The sequence below is a fragment of the Tachysurus vachellii genome, chromosome 10 (assembly GCF_030014155.1).
Source record: "Tachysurus vachellii isolate PV-2020 chromosome 10, HZAU_Pvac_v1, whole genome shotgun sequence".
In the NCBI taxonomy this organism is placed as follows: Eukaryota; Metazoa; Chordata; class Actinopteri; order Siluriformes; family Bagridae; genus Tachysurus; species Tachysurus vachellii.
In genome coordinates this window covers 23637039-23662127 of record NC_083469.1, presented here as the reverse complement: position 1 = coordinate 23662127, position 25089 = coordinate 23637039, and the positions used below count along the sequence as shown (strand labels likewise).

The 25089-nt window shown below is 38.2% G+C and overlaps 2 protein-coding genes and 7 non-coding genes across 9 annotated transcripts; 1 reads left to right on the top strand and 8 right to left on the bottom strand.

Moving 5' to 3' along the window:
* Positions 1-605: 605 nt before the first annotated feature.
* Positions 606-677, bottom strand: trnae-uuc (transfer RNA glutamic acid (anticodon UUC)). Its single transcript has one exon. It is a non-coding gene; the product is annotated as a tRNA-Glu (tRNA).
* A 328-nt stretch (positions 678-1005) lies between these two features.
* On the bottom strand, positions 1006-1078 carry trnar-acg (transfer RNA arginine (anticodon ACG)). The gene has a single exon. It is a non-coding gene; the product is annotated as a tRNA-Arg (tRNA).
* A 114-nt stretch (positions 1079-1192) lies between these two features.
* trnah-gug (transfer RNA histidin (anticodon GUG)) lies at positions 1193-1264 on the bottom strand. Its single transcript has one exon. It is a non-coding gene; the product is annotated as a tRNA-His (tRNA).
* A 656-nt stretch (positions 1265-1920) lies between these two features.
* trnae-uuc (transfer RNA glutamic acid (anticodon UUC)) lies at positions 1921-1992 on the bottom strand. Its single transcript has one exon. It is a non-coding gene; the product is annotated as a tRNA-Glu (tRNA).
* Positions 1993-2320: 328 nt separating this feature from the next.
* Positions 2321-2393, bottom strand: trnar-acg (transfer RNA arginine (anticodon ACG)). Its single transcript has one exon. It is a non-coding gene; the product is annotated as a tRNA-Arg (tRNA).
* A 114-nt stretch (positions 2394-2507) lies between these two features.
* trnah-gug (transfer RNA histidin (anticodon GUG)) lies at positions 2508-2579 on the bottom strand. Its single transcript has one exon. It is a non-coding gene; the product is annotated as a tRNA-His (tRNA).
* Positions 2580-3232: 653 nt separating this feature from the next.
* Positions 3233-3304, bottom strand: trnae-uuc (transfer RNA glutamic acid (anticodon UUC)). Its single transcript has one exon. It is a non-coding gene; the product is annotated as a tRNA-Glu (tRNA).
* A 7153-nt stretch (positions 3305-10457) lies between these two features.
* cdk1 (cyclin dependent kinase 1) lies at positions 10458-16827 on the bottom strand. The gene is made up of 8 exons (XM_060880418.1): positions 16719-16827; positions 15975-16021; positions 14979-15135; positions 12888-13011; positions 12534-12704; positions 12284-12447; positions 11005-11146; positions 10458-10909 (listed from the first exon to the last, which is right to left on the bottom strand). Exons 2-8 carry the CDS (start codon positions 16009-16011, stop codon positions 10796-10798), a joined length of 909 nt encoding a protein of 302 aa, XP_060736401.1. The 5' UTR covers positions 16012-16021; positions 16719-16827; the 3' UTR covers positions 10458-10795.
* A 1626-nt stretch (positions 16828-18453) lies between these two features.
* Positions 18454-21759, top strand: dnal1 (dynein, axonemal, light chain 1). The gene is made up of 8 exons (XM_060879127.1): positions 18454-18561; positions 18933-18971; positions 19050-19159; positions 19255-19310; positions 19436-19491; positions 20357-20483; positions 20592-20732; positions 21076-21759. Exons 1-8 carry the CDS (start codon positions 18559-18561, stop codon positions 21123-21125), a joined length of 582 nt encoding a protein of 193 aa, XP_060735110.1. The 5' UTR covers positions 18454-18558; the 3' UTR covers positions 21126-21759.
* Positions 21760-25089: the final 3330 nt, after the last annotated feature.

Sequence of the window (25089 nt, the reverse complement as noted above, 5' to 3'; positions counted from 1 at the left end):
CGTACTGGCCCCTATTGGTCTGGAGTAGAGACAGAATTGGCATTTTGTTTAGAAATGTTCGCATTAGCTGTAGCTTTTTTTAACGCTCTGTTGAGAGAAGAGCAAATTCACATCCAATCTAGGCCTACACACTGCATGTTTGGTCTTATTGACATTGGAACTGACATTCACAAACACACAGAGAGAAAAAAAAACACAGAGAGTTCATCTCAGTTAATCAACATGCTTAAGTATGATTTAAGTTAAAGAATGCAATCTGAATTTAGATTTACTTACATTAATGCTTTGGACAATGAATGAAAAAAAAAGCAGCACAAACTGTTGCAGTACAAACCATACACACTGCATGTTTGGTCTTATTGACATTGGAACTGACATTCACAAACACAGAGAGAGAAAAAAAAACACAGAGAGTTCATCTCAGTTAATCGACATGCTTAAGTATGATTTAAGTTAAAGAATGCAATCTGAATTTAGATTTACTTACATGAATGCTTTGGGCAACGAATGAAAAAAAAAGCATTCCATTAAAGCTCACAGGTATCCTGATCCTTACTAACTAGAAGACGAGGTGAACATCTCGCTAGCTCTGCCAGAGACCAAGGTTCCCATACCGGGAGTCGAACCCGGGCCGCCTGGGTGAAAACCAGGAATCCTGACCGCTAGACCATATGGGACCCTGGTTGCTAGCAAAGGCCACCTCCGGAACGGTTCCAGGGCAGGTGGGGGCCGGCAATTTAGTCCGCCGGTAGGCGGTTTGAGCTCCCTCTCTGTCAACATGCTGTATCGACAAGATCTACGCATTGCAGAGCACAATGGACTCAGCGTTCACAGCTCTGCGAGCGTCCAACAACTCGAAGGGTGGGATAGTAAAGCCGGTGCAGCAACCAGCGTACTGCCCACGACAGGACTGACTGCATTTCAGGGATTACTAGAGCTGTTACTCTGCCTGAATTAAAGTCTTTAGAGACTGTTGCACACCTCTGGACTTGTCTAAAACCAGGCCGAGCCAGCCAGGAGTCGAACCTGGAATCTCCTGATCCGTAGTCAGACGCGTTATCCATTGCGCCACTGGCCCACAGCAGAAGCAGGCAGGCGCGCTCCTACCTGCTTATGCTTTTCAACTGAAACGGGGCAAACAAACAGAAGCCATGCTTAAGTTTAGCATTGGACTGTGAGGAGGAAAATCCAATGCCGTGACCCGGATTCGAACCGGGGTTGCTGCGGCCACAACGCAGAGTACTAACCACTATACGATCACGGCACACCAAGCAGCTGGCCTTGACAAGGGGGCAGCTGCTATACTCAATGCTGTACGTACTGGCCCCTATTGGTCTGGAGTAGAGACAGAATTGGCATTTTGTTTAGAAATGTTCGCATTAGCTGTAGCTTTTTTTAACGCTCTGTTGAGAGAAGAGCAAATTCACATCCAATCTAGGCCTACACACTGCATGTTTGGTCTTATTGACATTGGAACTGACATTCACAAACACACAGAGAGAAAAAAAAACACAGAGAGTTCATCTCAGTTAATCAACATGCTTAAGTATGATTTAAGTTAAAGAATGCAATCTGAATTTAGATTTACTTACATTAATGCTTTGGGCAATGAATGAAAAAAAAAGCAGCACAAACTGTTGCAGTACAAACCATACACACTGCATGTTTGGTCTTATTGACATTGGAACTGACATTCACAAACACAGAGAGAGAAAAAAAAACACAGAGAGTTCATCTCAGTTAATCGACATGCTTAAGTATGATTTAAGTTAAAGAATGCAATCTGAATTTAGATTTACTTACATGAATGCTTTGGGCAACGAATGAAAAAAAAGCATTCCATTAAAGCTCACAGGTATCCTGATCCTTACTAACTAGAAGACAAGGTGAACATCTCGCTAGCTCTGCCAGAGACCAAGGTTCCCATACCGGGTGTCGAACCCGGGCCGCCTGGGTGAAAACCAGGAATCCTGACCGCTAGACCATATGGGACCCTGGTTGCTAGCAAAGGCCACCTCCGGAACGGTTCCAGGGCAGGTGGGGGCCGGCAATTTAGTCCGCCGGTAGGCGGTTTGAGCTCCCTCTCTGTCAACATGCTGTATCGACAAGATCTACGCATTGCAGAGCACAATGGACTCAGCGTTCACAGCTCTGCGAGCGTCCAACAACTCGAAGGGTGGGATAGTAAAGCCGGTGCAGCAACCAGCGTACTGCCCACGACAGGACTGACTGCATTTCAGGGATTACTAGAGCTGTTACTCTGCCTGAATTAAAGTCTTTAGAGACTGTTGCACACCTCTGGACTTGTCTAAAACCAGGCCGAGCCAGCCAGGAGTCGAACCTGGAATCTCCTGATCCGTAGTCAGACGCGTTATCCATTGCGCCACTGGCCCACAGCAGAAGCAGGCAGGCGCGCTCCTACCTGCTTATGCTTTTCAACTGAAACGGGGCAAACAAACAGAAGCCATGCTTAAGTTTAGCATTGGACTGTGAGGAGGAAAATCCAATGCCGTGACCCGGATTCGAACCGGGGTTGCTGCGGCCACAACGCAGAGTACTAACCACTATACGATCACGGCACACCAAGCAGCTGGCCTTGACAAGGGGGCAGCTGCTATACTCAATGCTGTACGTACTGGCCCCTATTGGTCTGGAGTAGAGACAGAATTGGCATTTTGTTTAGAAATGTTCGCATTAGCTGTAGCTTTTTTTAACGCTCTGTTGAGAGAAGAGCAAATTCACATCCAATCTAGGCCTACACACTGCATGTTTGGTCTTATTGACATTGGAACTGACATTCACAAACACACAGAGAGAAAAAAAACACAGAGAGTTCATCTCAGTTAATCAACATGCTTAAGTATGATTTAAGTTAAAGAATGCAATCTGAATTTAGATTTACTTACATTAATGCTTTGGGCAATGAATGAAAAAAAAAGCAGCACAAACTGTTGCAGTACAAACCATACACACTGCATGTTTGGTCTTATTGACATTGGAACTGACATTCACAAACACAGAGAGAGAAAAAAACACAGAGAGTTCGTCTCAGTTAATCGACATGCTTAAGTATGATTTAAGTGAAAGAATGCAATCTGAATTTAGATTTACTTACATGAATGCTTTGGGCAACGAATGAAAAAAAAGCATTCCATTAAAGCTCACAGGTATCCTGATCCTTACTAACTAGAAGACGAGGTGAACATCTCGCTAGCTCTGCCAGAGACCAAGGTTCCCATACCGGGAGTCGAACCCGGGCCGCCTGGGTGAAAACCAGGAATCCTGACCGCTAGACCATATGGGACCCTGGTTGCTAGCAAAGGCCACCTCCGGAACGGTTCCAGGGCAGGTGGGGGCCGGCAATTTAGTAAGCCGGTGCAGCAACCAGCGTACTGCCCACTACAGGACTGTCTGCATTTCAGGGATTACTAGAGCTGTTACTCTGCCTGAATTGAAATTGCTAAAGACTGTTGCACACCTCTGGACTTGGTTTGTACAAAAAGAATCTTAAAAAAACAAAACAAAACATAAAAAACACACCTCAATAGAAGCCCATACAGTGCCAAAGTGCTTCGGTCTTTTTCTTCAGTCAGAGCAGGGACTGTTATCAAGGTGGTGAAAATCCTGAATAGCTTAATTTAAAAAGGAATTTCAATTTTCAGAACAAAAATGACCCAAAGCATATACTGAAGTCAACAAAGGAATATCTTAAACAAAAGTAGATCAGTGTTTTGGAAGCCCCACCCAAAGCCCAGACCATCATTTAAATAAACATCTCTTGGGCAAATTGAAGAAGGTTGTGAATAAGAGATGTGCTTAATGCAAGACTTTAATTGCCTTACTTTTTCCAAAAATATTTTATTGTTTTTCATGTAATCTTTATTGATTGTATAAAGGGAGCAACAAGCCATTTGGGATATAACCTGATCTTTTGACAATTTCTTTTACAATTAATTAAATTATCAGATCTTTGCTTTGCTCATTATGGAGAATAGCAGTAGCCATAGGTACCAAAAAATGTACTTTTGGGTTTTTTTTTCCTTACTTAAACGAGGCACCACAATTTAATTTGTAATACATTAATTAATTTCACCACACATTCTTTTTCTGTTGCTCTTTCAATATACAAGAAGAGAAAAGACTGTAGTTGGTACTGCCCTTGGAGCAATGCCATGATCATACCTGCAAACTCACAAGAGGTGAAAAAGGTGACAAGGTTGGAAATCCCCCCCACCAAAGAAAAATTGAGAACTTAAAATGAAGCACTCTGACAAGAACATAAAGGGAAAAGACAACATTTGCTTCAAGTGAAAAAAGCACTTTTATTAATCCTATTTTTACCAAAATTTCTTGGAAATAATTTTTCTCTGTACAATTTGAGTGCCTTGGAACCTTAATAAATTAATGAACACAAATATTGCTATTTCTTTTGTATTTTGGCCGCCACAAGCCTTTCAAGTGCCCGTTTTCGTTGTTTATCAATGTGTCTCTTTATTGCTTTTTGTTCGTCCTCTGCAGCTTGAAGTGAGGGACGAAATAGGTGATTGCCTTATCTTGCTTCTGAATGCTGATTGGTCAAAAGACGCGAGGATGATTGAGACATGAGGCGTCATCTGCTTACTAGTTCTTCACAGTCCAGTCGGTGGTGGTGAATGCAACAAAAGTTGGTTTGCCATCCGCCATAAAAAGTCATTAGAGAGACTTCCGGTGGCGCGCGCTGCAAGATGGCTGCACAACACTAGGCTCCCGAATATTAACCTCTTATTTTTAGTTATTCATGTCATACAGAGGGAATATTGTCTCTTTTTGACAACTGGTGAATTCTAATACAAGGATGGCTACCGGCAAAAAATCGATTTCTCCCCAAAAGTCTGCTACGACCAGCAAACGCCTCAAAACACTGGACGACGATGTTGCCTCGATTGTTAGCCACGCAATTGAAGCACAGCAGGAGGCTATGCGAGAAATGGTTTCTTGTATGTTGACGGAGGCGATAAAGACGGCTCTCAATCCATTCAACGACTACATTAAAGAAAACAGCGCTGTTCTTCGTACAATGAAACAAGAAATTGACTCTCTGAGTAGTAGTATGGCGTCGATTACAACGAAAGTGGACAATCTTCAAGGTGGTTTACGCAATTCAAAGAAGGATACGAACTTTTGCTTGACTCAGTTAGAGCAGATTCAACGAAAATGCAATGACCTCGAAGATCGGTCACGTCGCAATAACATTCGTCTGGTGAATCTACCAACAGGAATGGAAGGCGACGACCCCATCGGTTTTCTACAGAAAATGTTGCCTAAATGGATCCCTGACATTTCGACGCGCTCTTGCCAGATTGAGATCGACAGAGCCCATCGCGTCTATTCGAACTCCAACTCATCTAAGCCACGATCGATGATATTTCGGCTTCTTCGCTATCCTGACAGGCAAGCCATCCTTCAAGGAGCACGTAAAGCAAAACCCACCTTGCCCGGAGGAGCGCGTCTGGAGTTCTACGCTGACTACAGTCACGAGACGGCACGAAAAAGGAAGGCGTTTTCAACCGTAAGAGCCAAACTTCACCAGAAAGGTGTTGAAACCTTCCTTATCTACCCAGCACTGCTGAAAGTTACTTACAAAGGTCAGAAAAACTCGTTTGAATCTCCGGAGGACGCTGAAAAGTATCTGGAGGGTCTTAATGAAACAGCGACACCGACTGCTCGCAGATCCTTAAGATTTCCGCCTGAGGAGTCGATGGATTTATAATCGCTTTTGGTAACAGATTTGTTTAAAACAAGAACTAGAAACCAGTTCAGCGTTTGCTCATGGTTCAGCACATCAGAGTGAAATGGTAACATTTCTGTTGTTATATGGTACTTTATTTAATTGTTTATTCTATTGTTATTTTTATACCTCATGTGCGAACTGTTGGATGTTGCTTTGAAGAGAGTTTAGTTGAAGTACTGTAAGCTCGCTAATCTTGAAAGTTGGGCCTCAGCCCATAATTTAATTCCGGTGTCATAAAGAGTTCAGTTATGGATATCACACGTTATATGATTAATCCGAGTTCTGTAATAATCGTCCTATAATTCTACATTTATCTGTTTGTTTAAATCATAGAGGTTAATAAGGTGAATAGTGTTCTAGACATTGCCTCGCGATCGCCACAGATGTTTGCTAAAAGGGTTATAGGGGAGAGGGAGGGGGCGCTTAGGCGCATAAAGCAATTCTTTTTAATCGTAATTCTAATTTTATTGTTGAACATAAAGGCTCTGGTATTGTTCTCGTATTGTTGTGCCTTAATTGAAGGAAATAGGTATGCATTTGTTAATATATATGCCCCAAACTCATATGATGCCTTCTTTTTTCCACAAGTTTTGAAAACTCTTTTATCTCTTCATAACTATTCAGTCGTCATTGGATCAGATATGAATGCTGTGTTTGACACGGCTTTGGATCGCTCCAATCCTTCAATTTCAGTAACACAGTCTCATTCTTCTGCGGCACTGAGATTGTTTAGTAAAGACCTAGACTTATGTGATGCCTGGCGTTTACAAAATCCAACGGCTAAAGAATATACCTATTTTTCCCCAAGCCACAAATCATTTTCAAGAATTGATTATATTTTACTTTCATCACCACTGCTTTCAGATCTAATACACATTGAGTTCCTACCACAAAGTGTTTCTGACCATAATGCTGTATTGGCACAACTCCAGATTAAGACATCCTGTAAATCGTCAAGATGGAGATTTAATACTATACTTTTACAGAATGAGGAATTCCTATCTCAACTGAGACCAGAACTGACTGAGTTTATCAGATTGAATCAAAATTCAGTCTCCAACAATGATATGCTATGGGCATCTGTCAAAGGCTTTTTAAGGAACAAAGCCATCTCCTTTTCTGCTAGACTTAAAAAGAAATATGTTGAAAAAATATCAGTATTAGAAAAAAGATGTGGGGACTTGGAAAAGGAATTAGGATACAACTTTTCCAATATTAAACAACATGAGTTAAATGTGGAAAGGGCTGCACTCAGTGATTTGCTTCGCAGAAGAGCAGAATATCTTATGCATATTACGAAACAGAAATACTATATAGATGGAAGCAGACCAAGCCGGCTCCTTGCACTTACTCTGAAAAAACATGAGCAACGTTTTAATATAAGGGCGATTAGAAATTAAAAAAATGTTCTCAATTCACATCCCAAAGATATTAACAAAATATTCATGTCATTCTTTGAAAAATTATATGTTTCAGAAACACAACCCAGTACTGGCCAGTTAAAAAGATTTTTCGACCAATTGAATTTAAATAAACTTTCAGAGGAGGAGGTGGACAGCCTTGACTCTGATATAACTCTAGAAGAACTACATAATGCAGTAACTTGTTCAAGTAAAGGAAAGTCTCCCGGAATTGACGGTCTTCCGGCTGAGTTATACCTGGTGCTGTGGGATTTATTAGGCCACATTTGGTTACGTACTATAAATGAAGCCGTATTCAAAGGCCATTTTCACCAAGACTTAAATACAGCTCTAATCTCTGTTCTACCTAAACCCGGAAAAGATCACTCAGACTGTTCTAATTATAGGCCCATTTCCTTGATAAATGAAGATGTCAAAATTTATGCTAAAGTTATTGCTAGACGTCTACAAGTAGTAATACATAAGCTAATTGGTCCAGATCAATCAGGTTTTATCCCTGGACGCCTGGCTTCTGACAACGTCCGCCGAGTGTTACACGTTATTGCGGAATCAAGGAAATTGAAAGTGCCTAGTGGCCTTCTATTTATTGATGCCGAAAAAGCCTTTGATCGGCTTGAATGGGGTTATCTGTGGTATACTTTAAAGAAGTTCAATTTTGGCGACCGGTTCATTAGAATGATACAAACTCTATACACTAATCCCATGGCCAGGGTATCTACTGGTGGACTCATATCGGACAGATTTCATATTCATAGAGGTACGAGGCAGGGTTGTCCACTTTCCCCCTTTTTGTTTAATCTATCAATAGAACCTCTGGCACAGTATGTTAGGCAGTGCAATCTGGTTACGCCAATCCGGTTGGGAGCTTCAAACCACTCTATTTCCCTATATGCAGATGACATATTATTATTTCTATCTGACTTGCAGCGCTCGCTCCCTAATGCCCTCAAAATTCTAGACGAATTTGGCATACTATCGGGATTTAAAATTAATCTTTCGAAAACTATTTTGATGCCTCTTAATTCCGATGGTCTAAACCTTTCTGTTCCAAGCAATATCTTAATATCAACACAAGTTAAATACTTAGGGATCGAACTCAGACCTACTTTATCCCTAATCTCAAAAATAAACTTTATGGCAATCTCTGAGAAAATTGAGGCTGATATTCAACGGTGGATATGTCTGCCCTCTTCACCTTCAGCCCGGATGTCAGTGATAAAGATGAATATTCTGCCTCGCATTAATTTTATTAGTTCCATGCTTCCTCTCCCCCCACCTACAAATTATTGGAAGAAAATAGATTCTTTACTAAGAAAATATATTTGGAATGGAAAACGTCCCCGCGTTAAGTGGTCTACACTTCAAAGAATTAAAACGAAAGGCGGATGGGGCTGCCCAAATTTTAAATTGTATCATTGGTCCTTTGTTCTGCTCTCGGTCAAGAAATGGTTTGATCCTTGTTCACAGTCCTCGTGGAAAGTAATAGAGCAAGAGATTATTTCACCAATTCGATTGCAGGATTTTTTATTTTCTGGTCTCTCATATAGGAAGTGCTCATTACATTATGGACCTATACTCTCCTACACTCTCCAAATATTTAAAAAGATTGAATCCCTTTTTCCTTCTAAAACAATTTGGCATACTCATACTCCTATATGGCACAATCGGAATCTACTTTCTGGTGGGAAGCCATTTGTACAGCCAAATTGGGCTGCAAAAGGTGTTCTAACGTTAAATGATGTAAGTGGAGAGAAATCAATTTTGAATTTTCAAGACTTAACAGGAAGATTTAACATTTCCCGTAACACTTTATTTCTATATTTTCAACTTCGTTCCGCATTAAAAAATCTAAAAGTTCCTTGGGGCAATAATCTTCTGATCCACCCAGTAATGCAATGGATTCAAAAAGCACCAAGCATAGGAATGGTCTCTTATTTTTACTTTTGCCTCTCAAACCTTAATTCTGATGACTTCCCTAAAGCTAGAGTGTGGGAAGCAGATCTGACTCCCTATAATAGAAGCATTGATTGGGACTCAGTATGGGTTAATACATTCCATGCATCCTCAAACTCTAACCACAAATTCATTCACTTTAAAATTATTCACAGAGCATATTTAACCACGCGTATACGTTATGCGATGGGTATTTCACCCCAGCCGTATTGCATGTTCTGCGGACCAGGTTGCCTTGACACTTTCAGGCATATGTTATGGGACTGTCCAGGTGTACAAAAATTCTGGGACATCACGCTTGATGGTATATATAAGATTATCGGCATTCGTTTTCCTAAGGATCCTGTTGTTTTGTTGTTGAATGATAATTCCAGGTTTCCTGTAAATGGGAAACAACTGAAATTTTGGCTGGCAGCTTTGACTGCGGCAAAGAAACTTTTAGTTCAACGCTGGAAACCCCCGCATGACCTTTCTGCTAAGCACTGGATTCACTCCTTATTGGAAATACTTTATCTGGAACTGTCTTCTGCAAGGACTAATCACGCAAAGCCTGCTACTCTTTCTATGTGGCAGAACTGGATTTCCATAGCTTCAAAGATTTTGGTTATTTAGTCTAAGGTTGTTATTCGGTTGTGAATATTACAACTGATTCAATTTGTATATTTTTGTGTATATTTCTTTGAGCTTATTCTGTTGTACTTTTGATTTACATGAGTCCTGGGGTGCAGTGGGATAGGGGTGGGATGGGGGTGGTTGTGGGTGGGTATTAGTTTAAATCAGGATCTTTCTTTTTCTGTTGTGTTGTATTTTTGCATATTCTATCAAAATAAAAACAGTGAATTACAAAAAAAAAAAAAAAAAAAAGTCATTAGAAGTAGAGACGCGAGGCATCAGCTTGATAGATGGTATACTACGCTGCGTCCAAAACTGCCGCCTAAGCACTACACCTAATTATTGGATGGAAGTAAGCGGTTTCGGACGCAGCTGACGCCGAAAAGCGACTAGTTTGCAGGTATGCATGATGGCCAAGTGAACAAACTGAGAACTGAGATTTATTTACATCCCTTGTTCCATCACTAGTTCCTTTAAATGTCACACTTCCAGCTACCTTAAAAAAAGTAATATCATCTTTGAAGTATTTTGAGGAATGGGCTGTCCACTGGATGTATTATATTAAAACAAAATTATTTGCTGTCATTAGTTTTTAAATTGAGGATTGATAAGTGATGTTTTTGAGGGCAAAAAAAGGAAATATAGTTTAGCCCCCACAAAGTGCAATTTATTGAGGCTGCATTAAATCAGCAACAAGTCTATTTTAAATCCAACATATAGAATATTTAATCAGAGACTTAGTATAGGAAAATACACAAACAAAAACACAAACAAAAGCAAACATACATTAGGAAAAAGGTTATTGCATTATCATCAGATTGTAAAGTCTGCATTAGTGCAGTAAAGAGCTCTTGGCTCAAATATAGATTTTATTTTGCATTGGGAACCATGTTTGGAATTCTGAATTTCTTGAAAAGAATGAGACTGATACAGGATTACAGTCCGTTCTGATTTTAGACACCACGGCACATAGCCCATTTTGGGCCAGATGTCACTTGTTTGTTTTGAGGTTCAGTCCTGTGTAAGTGTTGGTTACTGTTTAGCTCTTGAGGTTGCTGGCAGGTAGAGTGGTCTTATCCAAATCATCAAAATAGGGGTGAGTCATAGCCTGGCGTGCAGAAATCCTCTTCAGAGGGTCGTAGGTGAGCATTTTCTAAATGAGAGAAACAGTTTGTCATTCTGATTTTAACACTCTGGGTTTAATTTTCCTACTTAATGTAAATGAAAATCTAAATGGAAATGGCTTACCGCAAGCAGGTCGATACCATTCTTGTCAAGATTCTTAACCATGCTTCCCAAGTTGCCAGACTTCCACTTGGGGAAAGTATTCTTATAGTCAGGTAGCGACTCTACATCTGGCCACACCTCATTGTTTGGGGTACCAAGAATCCTGATAATCATATACACACCCAACAGGCAATGTTATATAATTAATAGCATTAATGAATGGAAAAACACAGCATGTTCAATACAAACAGACTAGGGAAACATCCTATGCTACAAATGGAGTTTGACAGTAATTGTATAAAAGTCTTAAAACTTATCGTGTTTGTTGTCAAATCATGTATTTGTCTTGTCTGAATAGCACATTATAATTGTCTGTGCACTTTACAGCAATAGGATATGATTTCCACACATCAACAACAAGGGGGATAGTTCAAGCACACATCACATGTGCCCCTTTTCCACCAAGGCAGTTTGAGTGCTGGTTCGGAGACAGAGCCTAATTTAAAATCAGTTCTTTCTTTTTCGACACCCAAAGCACCGGCTCTGAACCAGGAAAAGTGGTTCTTAAGTAGCATCAAAACGTTGCAGATCTAGACTAAAAGGTGGGGTGCACGATGTTTGAAAGCCAATGTTGACATTTGAAATCACCTAAACAAACGCGCCCCTAACCCAAATGGGTGTCACCACTGTTTTGATATCTCCGCCCCACACATACATACATAACCCAGGCAACTATTATGGCGGAACATGCTGGGGCAGCTGGCTGAGGGGATATTTTTATCAGCAAATGAACTCAATGAGTAATACTATAGTAATACAAATGTGTTTTGTAGTACCGTGAAAGGTTTAGCTCCGTTTCACACGGAAGACGTTCAGTTCTCTCCAGCGCTGGAAAGCTGATCCTATATTAACATGCGTCCTACTTCTTGCCTTATCGTAAGCCTTTTTTCGCTTTTCGTTTTTATCCTCCATGTCAATGTTTCAATCGCTTTCTGCTAATGTCAGACTTGTGCACTGAACACTCTCTCTGCCGCATATTAACAAAACATGCCCCTTTCTGCTCATTGACTACATGTTTGTTTTGTTATTCGGCCCAACTCAGTTTTCTGGAGCCTTTCTCAAACATCATGCTCCGCACCTTTAAGAACCAATTGCGTCAGGGGCTCGGGGCAGGGTTACTGTTAGCGTAGTTTTTATTGGATTGGTTCACTTAATTTAAATTTTCTTTCTGCTACCTCATACTGCTAATAACTGCGCTCTATTCAGGATACATCTGTCCATCATACACTGGTGTGTGTACCTGAAGATGCGGAAGAGCTGGTCAATCTCTGAGTCTCCGTGGAACAGTGGCTTTTTAGTAGCAAGCTCAGCAAAGATAGTGCCAATACTCCAAACATCTACTGGAGTAGAATAACGAGAAGCTCCCAGTAACACCTCTGGGGCCCTGTACCACAGAGTCACGACCTACAAACAAAAGAACACAATTTCTGTTTATATTAACTATTGCTATTGAGTTACGCAGAGACTGGAGAATTTGGATGGTTATATACCTCATGTGTGTAGACTCGAACAGGCACCCCAAAAGCACGGGCCAAACCAAAATCAGCCAGTTTTATCACCCCTTTGTTATCAATTAGCAGGTTCTGTGGCTTCAGATCACGATGCAGAACTCGACGACAGTGACAGAACAGAATCCCTTCTAGGATCTGATACAGGTAACTCTAAAGAACGGAGAGAGAACACAATGCTGCATTAGTCATACAGCTAATTCGGCTACTTTACCAAGACCCTTCAGAGAGGAATCTTTACTTTCATTTTGGTGCTATAGAGCACTATTTTTTATTATAATGCTATTTCAGTTCCACACACATACCACCAGAGTTATGCATATAGTTGTGGCATACCTTGACAAGCATAGGGTCCATGTACTGGCCCGAGGGAATAGAGTCCAAGTATTTCTTCAGGTCCATTGACAGAAACTCAAACACCAAATATAGTTTGGACTCCTGCATCAACACATCCAACAGTCTGAAGAGCAAAAGAGGTGTGAGATCAGAGACAAGAAACAAACTGAAAGTTCATCATACAACAAAACACAGCACTTGTAGAAGAACATTGTCTGCATTTTTCAGCAGAGGTACCTTCAAGTCTCAAGCAAGTCCGAGTCATTTTTTGTGAGAGTCAAGTCAAGTCACTGCTTTATGTCAAGCAAGTCAAGTCGTAGCTTGAGTCAAGCAAGTCACTGGCAAGTCATACATATGTTTGATAATTTAACTAAATGTATATATTAAACAAAGTTAAATCTACAGTATTTATGGACTATGAGAGTTTTATTTGCAACAAAAATGATTATTTGCATTTATTTTTAAAAAGGTGTCCACATACAGGTGTAAATACAATAAAAATCTAAAAATGAATAAAAATCAAAACTACAAAGAATAAGATGTAAATGTAACTGAAATAAGGCCAACATAAAAGCATGCCTCAAACATGGCAGAAGACCATGGAAAAGTATATATATAAAAAAGTACAATGGTTACTTTGCAACCAAATGGCATTTTTTGAACAGGTATTCCCTTTTAATGAGACATGAACACATCCTTAAGTTAGATCCTTCCTTTTTAAAAACAGAATAACAACAACAATCAATCACGTCAACCAAAAAAACAAATTATTGAATCCCACAAACCTTGAAGTGAATTAACTATTGGGGAGAGGGAGAGGGAGAGGGAGAGAGAGAGAGAGAGAGAGAGAGAGAGAGAGATGATTGAAGTGAGTTTATTAATTAAAGGGATAGTTCACCTAAAAATGAAAATTCTGTTATCTTTTTCTCACCCTCATGATGTTACAAACCTGTATAAATTTCTTTGTTTTGATGAACATACATGTAGATATTTTGAGGAATGTTTGTAACCAAACCATTCATGAGCCCCATTCACTTCCATAGTGGTAAAAAAGAATACTATGGAAGTGAATGGGGCTCATGAATGGTTTGATTACAAATATTCCTTAAAATATCTTCCTCTGTGTTCATCAGAACAAAGAAATTTATACAGGTTTGTAACATCAAGAGGGTGAGAAAATTATAAAAGAATTTTTTTATTTTTGGGTGGACTATCCCTTTAAATTGAATGTGTGTGCATGTGCATGAGAGACAAGAATATGACTGTGCTTGCAACTCTGAAGTTTTTTATATTTATGTTTTTTATATATATGTGCATCCCCATAAACGATCCATAAGCTTTTCACTCAAAGCCTAACATTGAAGACCAATTATAAGTGCTATTGCAAAAAAGCTGACATTTCCACATGAACAGTGACCAACCATTTACACTACATTGCGCTTGCAAATAATTTTATTTGATAGAACTTTGTCATTCAGTTGTGAGCGATGTGGTTGCATACTGCTGTTCTTCTCTTCTCATCTTGCACAAAATCCCAGTACCCGAACGTAATTATTTTTGGTGTAGCGCCTTCCATGTTTCGCCACGTCTGTTAAGGTTTATTAGTTACTGCACGCTCTGCTTGCCTGCTGCGTCAAGTGGTTAAGATTACGCTCTTGCGTGCGTTTAAAAACAGATTTAAAACAAAATAGACAAAAAGGATAAAATAAAAAACAAGTTATTTTGAGTCATTTAACTCAAGTCCGAGTCAAGTCTCAAGTCATGAATGTCAAGTAAAAGTAAAGTCGAGTCTTTTTTTAATATTTATCAAGCAAGTCTCAAGTCTCAAGTCTGCGACTTAAGTCTGACTCGAGTCAAGTCATATGACTCGAGTCCCCCAACTCTGTTTTTCAGTATAAATGAGCTCACAAATGCCCAGGACTGGCTAGTGTTTCTGGACTAACAGGAGAATCAAACAAACAAATAAACTACCCCTATCAGCCAGACTGGTAAGTTTGCTGTGAAGATGTCTGGCCATTGATGTCTGTGGCACCATCGGATACATGCAAGCTCTTCTGTAGTAATGATTACAAAATCGGATTAAGTACACACCGTACGACATTGGGGTGCTGTAACTCTTTAAGCAGCGAGATCTCTCGTACAGCAGTGCTAGGCACGCCCTCCTCCTCACTCTCCAGACGAATCTTCTTCAGAGCCACCACCTGACCTGTGGACTTGTGCCGGCCCTTATATACCACACCATACGTACCTAGGATAGGACAACATAAACAAGTCAGTTTTACTGTGCTTTTCTCATGAATTAAATGGCAAATAAATGAATACATTAAACAAATGGAAGTGTGTGCATCACCAGCAGTTTGTTCAAAACTTCTGTGGATTTGAAAGTCCAACCTAAATGACTTGCATATTCATTTTCACATGAAATTCTGGGTTGACTAAAGTTTAAAATCCTTTGATTGTTATGTAGCATTCTTTTCACTTTGGGTTCGTAAATTAACTAACTTGATATTACCTTAAGTGAGAAGTGCAGTTGCACTCTAATCTTTTGATCTATTCATTTCTTCTACCTCCTCCTTCTACCTGTACATGCTGCTCAAGGAGTTCAGTTCCCAATGCTTCAGGTTTCTCCGTCAATGCAATTAAGCTTGTCATCTTGGAGATCACTAGCTAGCCAAGCCAAATTTCTGCTCAGAATTAGTGCAATAGTGTCATACATTATGGCTACTACTGTAACTTTGAGTGTACTGCTTGCTGTCTCCACTAATTCTGCTGTTCAGAAAATAATGCTTAGGAAGAAATTAAACTCTTTTGTTTTTAAAGGGATAACTTCCAAAATAATAATAATAAAAAAACATCACAAATATTTCAATGTGTTGTTTACGTGGTATTGGAGAAATGTGAAAATATCCTTCCCTGTGAAAGTTTAAAAGATTCAAAAACTGAACTTAACCGGTAATACGTACTATACAAGAAAAATTCAATTCAATTCAAGTTTTTGTATAGCGCTTTTTACAATTGACATTGTCTCCAAAAAAAAAAAAAAAAAAAAAAACAGGAATGGAAAAACAAACAAAAACATTCACTCACCTTCCCCAATTTTCTCTATCTTGAGATAGTCTTCCATTATCAGGTCTCTGTTGAGCAAAAAAAATTCACCATGATTGCAACGCAAACATGTTTTTAAACATGTATTTAAAGTAAACTAAAATATTTTTATCTATTTATTGGAAAGTTGTCCATATTTGTGCTGAGATGGCAGTTCACTTAGTTTAAACACAGTAACACACCACAACACAGTAACACACCACAACACAGTAACACACCACAACACAGTAACACACCACAACACAGTAACACACCACAACACAGTCAATAAGTGGAAAATATGATGTATAAATCATCTGCAAATACATTCTGATTGTCAACAATATTGCTACATGTTAAAAATATTCTGTAAATTTGGTCACCAGCATTCAATAGACCTGGATTTAACATTTTGGAAGAATTCATTTTCTTTTTATTTCAGTTTTAATGGTTTAGCCTCCTTTTTTCTTCGACTTCTTAACCTAACATTTCGGTTCAGGAAACTACAGTCAAATACATGAAATCAGTAAGGTAGTTTTCTGTCTATAATTTAGTCAAGATGATTATCTTGGTTGTACAAAATGACCATTAACCCTGTTGCTAATCTCAAATTTCAGTTCATAAGCTAGCTAGCTAGCTCGTTGAGCTAGCAATGTGTTACCAAGTAACTGCTAACCGACAGAATGAATAATTAGCAATACTACCGTACATTTGTAGTAAAAGTCGTTTTTGATAGAGGAAACTTACCAAAAGTTAATCTATTTTGATACTGCGAAAACGTGAGAAGAGTCTGCATTGACTAGAGGATTTCCCAAGTTCAAACTGGCCGCGGTGACGGAATTCAAAACCAACCAATCACATTGCTGGGAGATTTTCAAAAGAGCCAATAAGGAGCAAGCACAGCTGCAGCGGGAGACATCTTTTAAACGCGGCATATCTGTGGGAATGTGGATTCGTGCTGCCAATTCCGCGAATATCCCGTACAAACGATCTTACGAGGTGGATTGTTTAATACAGGTCTTCTCAAGCATCTTACACCCACGGGACCCATTTAACTGTGAAATAAACTCCATAGTTTCTTGGTGCACACACACACACACACACACACACACACACACACACACACACACACATATACCAATATCAGAAATGCACAAATAAAAGTGGGCAAATAAAAATTATAAATAATAATAATAATAATAATTGTAATAATAATAATACTTATTATTACTATTATTATTATTATTATTATTATTATTATTATTATTGTAGTTACATTACCTTGATTGTACTGATAGACATTTCATTAAATTTGAAATACACCCGCAGTGCATTTACTGCATTTCTTTAAAAAAACTTTCCCATTTTAAGTAGCAGAAATCAAACCAACACAGTAAAAACGAGGACATGGCAACCCAGTCATCTGTTGCGATTGGTTGGAAGAGTGTCTTTCATAACCTGATTGACTGAAGCAGACACAGAGGCGTCCTTGCATTCAGTGAAATAATGTATTAACAGACGTATTATTCACATTCGTCAGTACAGTGAGATAACAGCTTGTTTGTCAGATTTCTCTATTTTCCCTATAATTATATAAGGAAACTGATTTTATTTACATTAGTTAGAAAATATAATGTATTATAATATAATATAATATAATATAAATAAGTATTTTCTTTACCTTTATGACCAAGTATATAGTATCAAGAAGCCCCCAATTTGTTGGAAAGGGATTGATTGCAGGTATTATTAAGTAATTAATAACAGTCAGTGGTGTACAAATATTGTTAGAGATAATGTTCTATAAATTACACATTTTTATATATTATTAATGAAAGCTCTTGTTTTTTTCATATTACAAAAAAAATCAATAATTAAAATATGTTCATTAAATGATTACCTGCTGTGCTGATTTTTAGAGTAAAGAAATTAATTGGCTCATTTCAAGAGCATCATATGAAAAAGCACCAGTTTTAAGAGGTGCTACTGTCTGTGTTTTTATATTTCTTGAATAGAATAAAGGAGAATTTTAACTAACAGGCACAATTAAAGCTGGTAAACAGTGACAGAAAATATAATACTTTACAATTCAACATTAAATAGTTTATTTGGGTAAAAAAAAAACACAATTTGTTACTTAGCTGCTTCGTTTATTATATTGTAGATTTAATTGTAACCTTAAATTCATCAAAGATATCAATTAAATGCCAAATTGTTGTCCTAAGAATAGAAATGACATCATAACCTTTAATTATTTGACATGATTTTTTATATGTCTTTTCCATCAATAAATAAGCATGTATGTGTTGTGTATATATTTAATTAATGTTTATATTTTGTTTATGTATATATTTTGTTTATGTTTATGGGTTTGATGGGTTGTATTGGTTTGTTTATGTACATGTATTTGCATAAATCGTTCTTTGTACATTATGGCAATTAATAATTAATACAATTAATACAGTTATATGCAAAACATACAACTTGTTCCTCGGTCATTACCCTTGTTTACATTATTGGAGCCGGAGGGCGAATTTGCGCATGCGCGTTGTATGATGACAGTTCCATAGCAACCGCTGTGGATAACATGGTGAGAGGCTAATTTATGTTTTTAACCTTTACTAAAGTGTTACGATGTTAACGAAGTTAAAAAAAAAATAGCTGGGGTACAACAAAACTACAGAATTAGTCAACTAAATGAATTAATCTAACGTTGTACATTCGGCAATCGGGAATTCATGTGCTTAGCTAATACAAGTTAGCTTCAGAATTCTAGCTAGTTATTTTACATAGTAATGTCTAAATGATATGAAATCCCAACAGAAGGCGAACAGGACAGGAAATGGCAGCATGCTATTCTGGTATTAAGTAGGCAAAGTGTTGACAGTGTAGTTAGCAAAAAAAAAAAAAAAAATTCTGGGATTTTAATACCAAATCCTCATGTTTTGTTTTTGTTTGCAGGCAAAATCAACTACTATTAAAGAGGCTTTGGCGAAGTGGGTAAGGAATTAATCTCTCTCTGCTGTTTTTATGTCGCTCTTATTCAGCATATATGTTAAGAGGTTGGTTTTCCTTTAGGAGGAGAAGTCAGGAGAAAAAGCAGGTGATGCCAAAGAAGTGAAGCTCTATGGCCAAATCCCTCCAATTGAAAAGATGGATGCATCTCTCTCCACCCTTACTAACTGCGAGTGAGTTTACCTGTTTGTTTGTATTTCTTTAGTATACACTTTTGTGTGTTTATCGCACAACTTTGGTCATGTTTGTTCTCGTGTTTGGTGTTCAGGAAACTGTCATTGTCAACCAACTGTATTGAAAAAATTGCCAACCTAAATGGATTAAGTAAGTAAATACTGTGGCATATGTGTAAATCTTACTTGTGAAATACAGAACATCAATCTTTTCTAAATGGAACAAAAATACAGTTTATCTTCTAAAAGTAAAATGCCATTTTCTGATTCTTGTAGAGAACCTAAAGATATTATCCTTGGGTCGTAACAACATCAAGAACCTTAATGGACTAGTAAGTGAGTGTTATACACCTAAATTAATTTAATGTGAACAAATGATCGTAAGTGGCACCCAGTGGTATTTGAATATATATATATATATATATATATATATATATATATATATATATATATATATATATATATATATATATATTCCCCAAGCTAAAAGGCTACGGTAGAGGTATGCATTGGGACTAATAGGAAGCTCAGCCTTGAAGAATGGCCAAATTCAATAACACAAAAGTTTATTTGGTGCCATTTTTGTACATTTGTTTTCTGTAACTACTGTGTCCTGTGTTAATGTCACTGTTGAGCATTTGCACTGGTCCACTTTTGCACATCCTGCACTATTAAACAGTTAATGTTTCTATTTTATTTTATTTTATTATTTTATTTATTATTATTAATTTTTTTAGAATTTTATGTTTATACTTTTCATAATTTATAGTTGTTGTTTTTTTTTGGTATGCACTGGTACACTAACACAAATTCTTTGTACATGTAAAGCCATGGCAATAAATAGGATTCTGATTAATGGACTAATTTGATTATATTTTAAGAAATAGAACCAACTACAGAGTAGGAGTAAATAAGCAGTCCCACAAATTACCAGACTGATATATAATAATTCCATAATTTATTCATCTATTTATCTTCCCTAACCACTTTATTCTGGTCAATCTGGATCTGGAGCTTATACTGGGAACATATAGCCAGGTGGCCCATCCATCCTTACACACGCATCCACATCTAGGAGTGTAGCCAATCCACCTACAAGAAAGTTTTTGGCAGGTGGGAGGCAGCACTAACTGCTGTAGCACCCATTTGTGTGAGAATGTGTGTTTAGGGATTTGTCTGTGTGGTCTTTTCTTTTAGGAGGCCATAGCAGACACCTTAGAGGAACTATGGATCTCCTTCAATCTCATAGACAAACTGAAGGGAATCCATGTGATGAAGAAGCTCCGTGTCTTGTACATGTCCAACAACTTGGTCAAAGAGTGGGGTGAGCACGTTCTCCAATGCATAAATTACATTTCTGACAATGGAACAGCTAGTTGCTTTTGGGAAAACAAAAAATAACAATCTTTTTTGTGATGATATTCCATGTCAGGGGAGTTTGTGAAACTGGCAGATATTTCATCACTGGTAGACCTGGTCTTTGTGGGGAATCCATTGGAAGAGAAGTACTCTGCTGAGGGAACCTGGATAGATGAGGCCACCAAGAGGGTCCCTAATCTGAAGAAGCTTGATGGTAAGGAAGATATTATATTTTCTAAACTTTTATATATACATACTTGGCTTTACACTGATACCAGCAGAGAGATAAACACATATAGTCATGCAGATTCACATTCATTTTATTCATATAATTAATTTATCCACATGTATAGAGGGATACATCTTCTTAACATTACATTAAGCAGTAAATATACTTGAGGGTTATTTACAAGTTCATCACTTCTTAGAAACGTTTGAAAAAAAAAATGTAAGCTACATTAAGGCTTTTGAAAAGTGAATTGTGAATAAAGTGAATTGTAGCTTTAGTTTTTATTGAAATACAATGCTGACTCTTGGAACTCGTCTGTCATTACTAGGGATTCCTGTGATTAAGCAAGAAGAAGAGGAAAAAGAGGCAGAAAATTAATATTCTTACTCTGTGGTACAGTTTGATGTCTTCACTACAACATGTTAGAAATTAAGTGATTTTATAGCATTTACAGATTTTATATTTTGACTTTGTTAATTTATACAGTTCTAACAGCTAATAAAAGTAACCCCACAAAACCCCAAAAATCAACCCCACAACTTTGTGGCATTATGTAGCTATCTCTTGTTGTTAATGTGACTGTAACATAAACATATCATATTTATGTTGTATTGTAAATTATAGGGTGCGAAGAGTCACACTTGAGGCACAAATATAAAATGTTAATGTTTTATAACAGTGAAGAAGAAATCTAACAGACAAATATACTAGATGCATTTTAAAATAATGTAAAAACCATCTAATCTGTTTTTGTTTACAGTAATTCTGAAGGATTTTGTAATGTGATTTTTACTTGCTTTTATGACTTTTTAGACAAGTTTCTATGATATACATTTATGTGGGATTTATCAGTATATTTAAAACATCTGTTGCAATAAAAGAACATAAATTCCTTTTTGTCACCAATATTGTGTTTACAGATGATGTACAGGGAGTTGAGTTCAGTTATTTTTATATGGCCAAGAGAGTTAAAGCTTAAATAGTGAAAAAATAACTAGAGCAATAACATACAAACATATGTCATATATATATATATATATATATATATATATATATATATATATATATATATATATATATATATATATATATATGAAAAGAGTCATATAAAGTTATTTAATTCCCAGGGAATTTGAGTTTTGTCACCCTTGTCTCATTTCATTTGGAGAAACAAAATGACATACACTTAAGTTTATGTAAATCTATTATAGCACTTAGCATTCTTACATTATTACCTCCAACTTTTTGCAGCAAGGGACATCTATTAACTGTAAAATTTCCAGGACCCCTTCAATTTAAATACAGAATACTCATTTGGTCATTTCATGTTAATGTTTGTATGTATGTAATCATCTTTATTTGTTGTAGAGTTGTATCCAGAGTTGTAAGTCACTCTGGATAAGGGTGTCTGCTAAATACCGTAAATGTACATGCTACTTTGCATCTGTATTCAGACCTCAAACTTGCCAAGTTCTCCTCAGATGTGACTTCTGCCAAGTCTTCCTTCTACAAGGAAAAGCTTGAAGCTTCCTCACATGACCCTCGGAAATTCCACAACATCATCTCTTCTCTGCTCAACCCCCCAGCTCCACCTTCTTCATCCTCACTGACTGCAGAAGACTTTGCTTCTTTCTACCAGGAGAAGATTGAGGAAATCTGCCAGACCTTCGCTTCAGCCCCGACTGCACTTACATCTCAGAGTATGGATTCCCCCACTACTTCATTGTCGCATTTCTCAACTGTAGCAGCAGAAGAGATTTTACAGCTCATCCAGTCTTGCAATCCTACCACCTGCCCATTGGATCCACTCCCTTCCACTATGCTCCAGACCATCTCGCAAGACCTTCTCCCCTTCATTTCCACTATCGTCAATAGATCCATAGCATCTGGTCAGGTACCAACTACTTTCAAGAGAGCAAGGGTTATTCCCATCCTAAAGAAACCTGCTCTGGATCCATCAGACATCAGTAACTACAGACCGGTATCACTTCTCTTGTTTCTTTCAAAAATTCTCGAACGCATTGTCTATAATCAACTGTCTGTCTATCTCTCACAGAACAACCTCCAAGACCCCAACCAGTCTGGCTTTAAAACAGCTCATTCCACAGAGAGAGCCCTTTTGGATGTCTCTGAGAAACTACATGCTGCTTGATCAGCCAAACTGTCATCCGTCCTTATCCTCCTTGACCTTTCAGCAGCATTTGATACGGTCAACCACAAGATTCTCTTGTCCACCCTCAGGAGTCTTGGGATTTGCGGATCAGCTTGGGAATGGTTTGCTTCCTACCTGGAAGGACGCTCATATCAGGTAACATGGAGGGGAGTGACATCTGCTCCACGCAGACTCTCCACTGGCGTCCCACAGGGCTCAGTACTTGGTCCTCTTCTTTTCTCCCTGTATACTCACTCTCTTGGGGAAGTTATTACCTCACATGGGTTCTCTTACCACTGCTATGCTGATGATACACAAATTATCTTCTCTTTCCCACCCTCAGATAACACAGCTTCTGACCATATCTCAGCATGTCTGGCAGAAATTTCATCATGGATGACTGCTCATCAGTTAAAGCTCAATCCTAGCAAAACTGAACTGCTGTTCATCCCAGGTGATTCATCCCCAGGTCATGATCTTGCTATATCCTTGCACAACGATCTGATCTCCCCTTCAGCCACAGCTCGCAACCTTGGGGTAACCATGGACAATCAACTGTCTTTTTCCTCTCATGTTGCTAATGTGACTCGCTCATGTCGGTTTCTGCTCTACAACATTAGAAGGATTCGGCCATTTCTGTCCACACAGGCTGCTCAGGTACTTGTTCAGTCTCTTGTCATTTCTAGACTGGATTACTGCAATGCACTGCTGGCAGGTCTACCTATGAACGCAATCCGTCCTCTGCAAATGATCCAAAATGCAGCTGCATGGCTTGTTTTCAACCTGCCAAAGTTTTCGCATACCACCCCGCTGCTGCGATCCCTCCACTGGCTTCCGGTAGCTGCACGCATCAGATTCAAAACACTGATGCTGGCCTACAAAGCCAAAAATGGACCAGCTCCCTCTTACCTCAAAGCCCTCATCACTCCTCGCACTGCACCCCGCACCCTCCGATCTACCAGCACTGCTCGACTGGTTCCACCATCTCTCAGGGTAAGAGGCAAGTATACTACAAGACTCTTCTCTGTACTGGCACCAAGGTGGTGGAACGAACTTCCACTAGAGGTCCGGACAGCTGAGTCACTGGCTATTTTCAAGCGGCAGTTGAAGACCTACTTATTCAGGAAACACTTCAACTAGCACTTCTTTCCTTATCTTTTGCATTTAAAAAAAAAAAAACACACACACACCTTTGACACTTTTTCATTGTAATTCTGAACAAATGCTTTAAACTCATGGTATCTTAAGTATGTAACTTAGTGATCCAGCATTAATGTATTCAATGTTAGAGATTTAAGTACTTATGTACGTCGCTCTGGATAAGGGCGTCTGCCAAATGCTGTAAATGTAAATGTATTTGCTTTTGCTGTCTTCTTTCTATATGCATTGTAATACCTATAATGCCCGCTAGGGGACAGTAACACTTCAGAAAACAAAGGTGTACTTTTTTATCTTTAAAACAAATGTCAAAGCTGCCTTCTGCAAAATATGCATATGTTTTGCCTGCAGATTGTAATTCACACATTAAAACATTTTTTATTTTGTGTCTGGTAGAAATAGGCTTCTACACTCCAGGAAAGTCTAGCAATATTGCCTTGGTGAAGGTGAGGTGGGATTACGCTTAGGTGACATGTGTTAGATGTATTCGTCCTTTTGGCCTTCCCCAAATCCAATGACACACCATACAACCAAATGGAAAAGAGTAGACAGCAAAATAATTAAGAATATTTATTACTGATAGTGGTGATTTGTCTTAGCCAGTCCACCAAGGTGGTGGAATGAACTTCCCCTAGAGGTCCGGACAGCTGAGTCACTGGATATTTTCAAGCGGCAGTTGAAGACCTACTTATTCAGGAAACACTTCAACTAGCACTTCTTTCCTTATCTTTCGCATTTAAAAAAAAAAAAAAAACACACCTTTGACACTTTTTCATTGTAACTTTGAACAAATGCTTTAAACTCATGGTATCTTAAGTATGTAACTTAGTGAGCCAGCATTAATGTATTCAATGTTAGAGATTTAAGCACTTATGTACGTCGCTCTGGATAAGGGCGTCTGCCAAATGCTGTACATGTAAATGTAAATATTAAGTATATCAGTAAAATATAATATAAAATATAGTCAGATATAAAAATATTTCCTGTAAGAATAGTAATACAACTTTTTTTTTGACAGTGGGATTATTATAT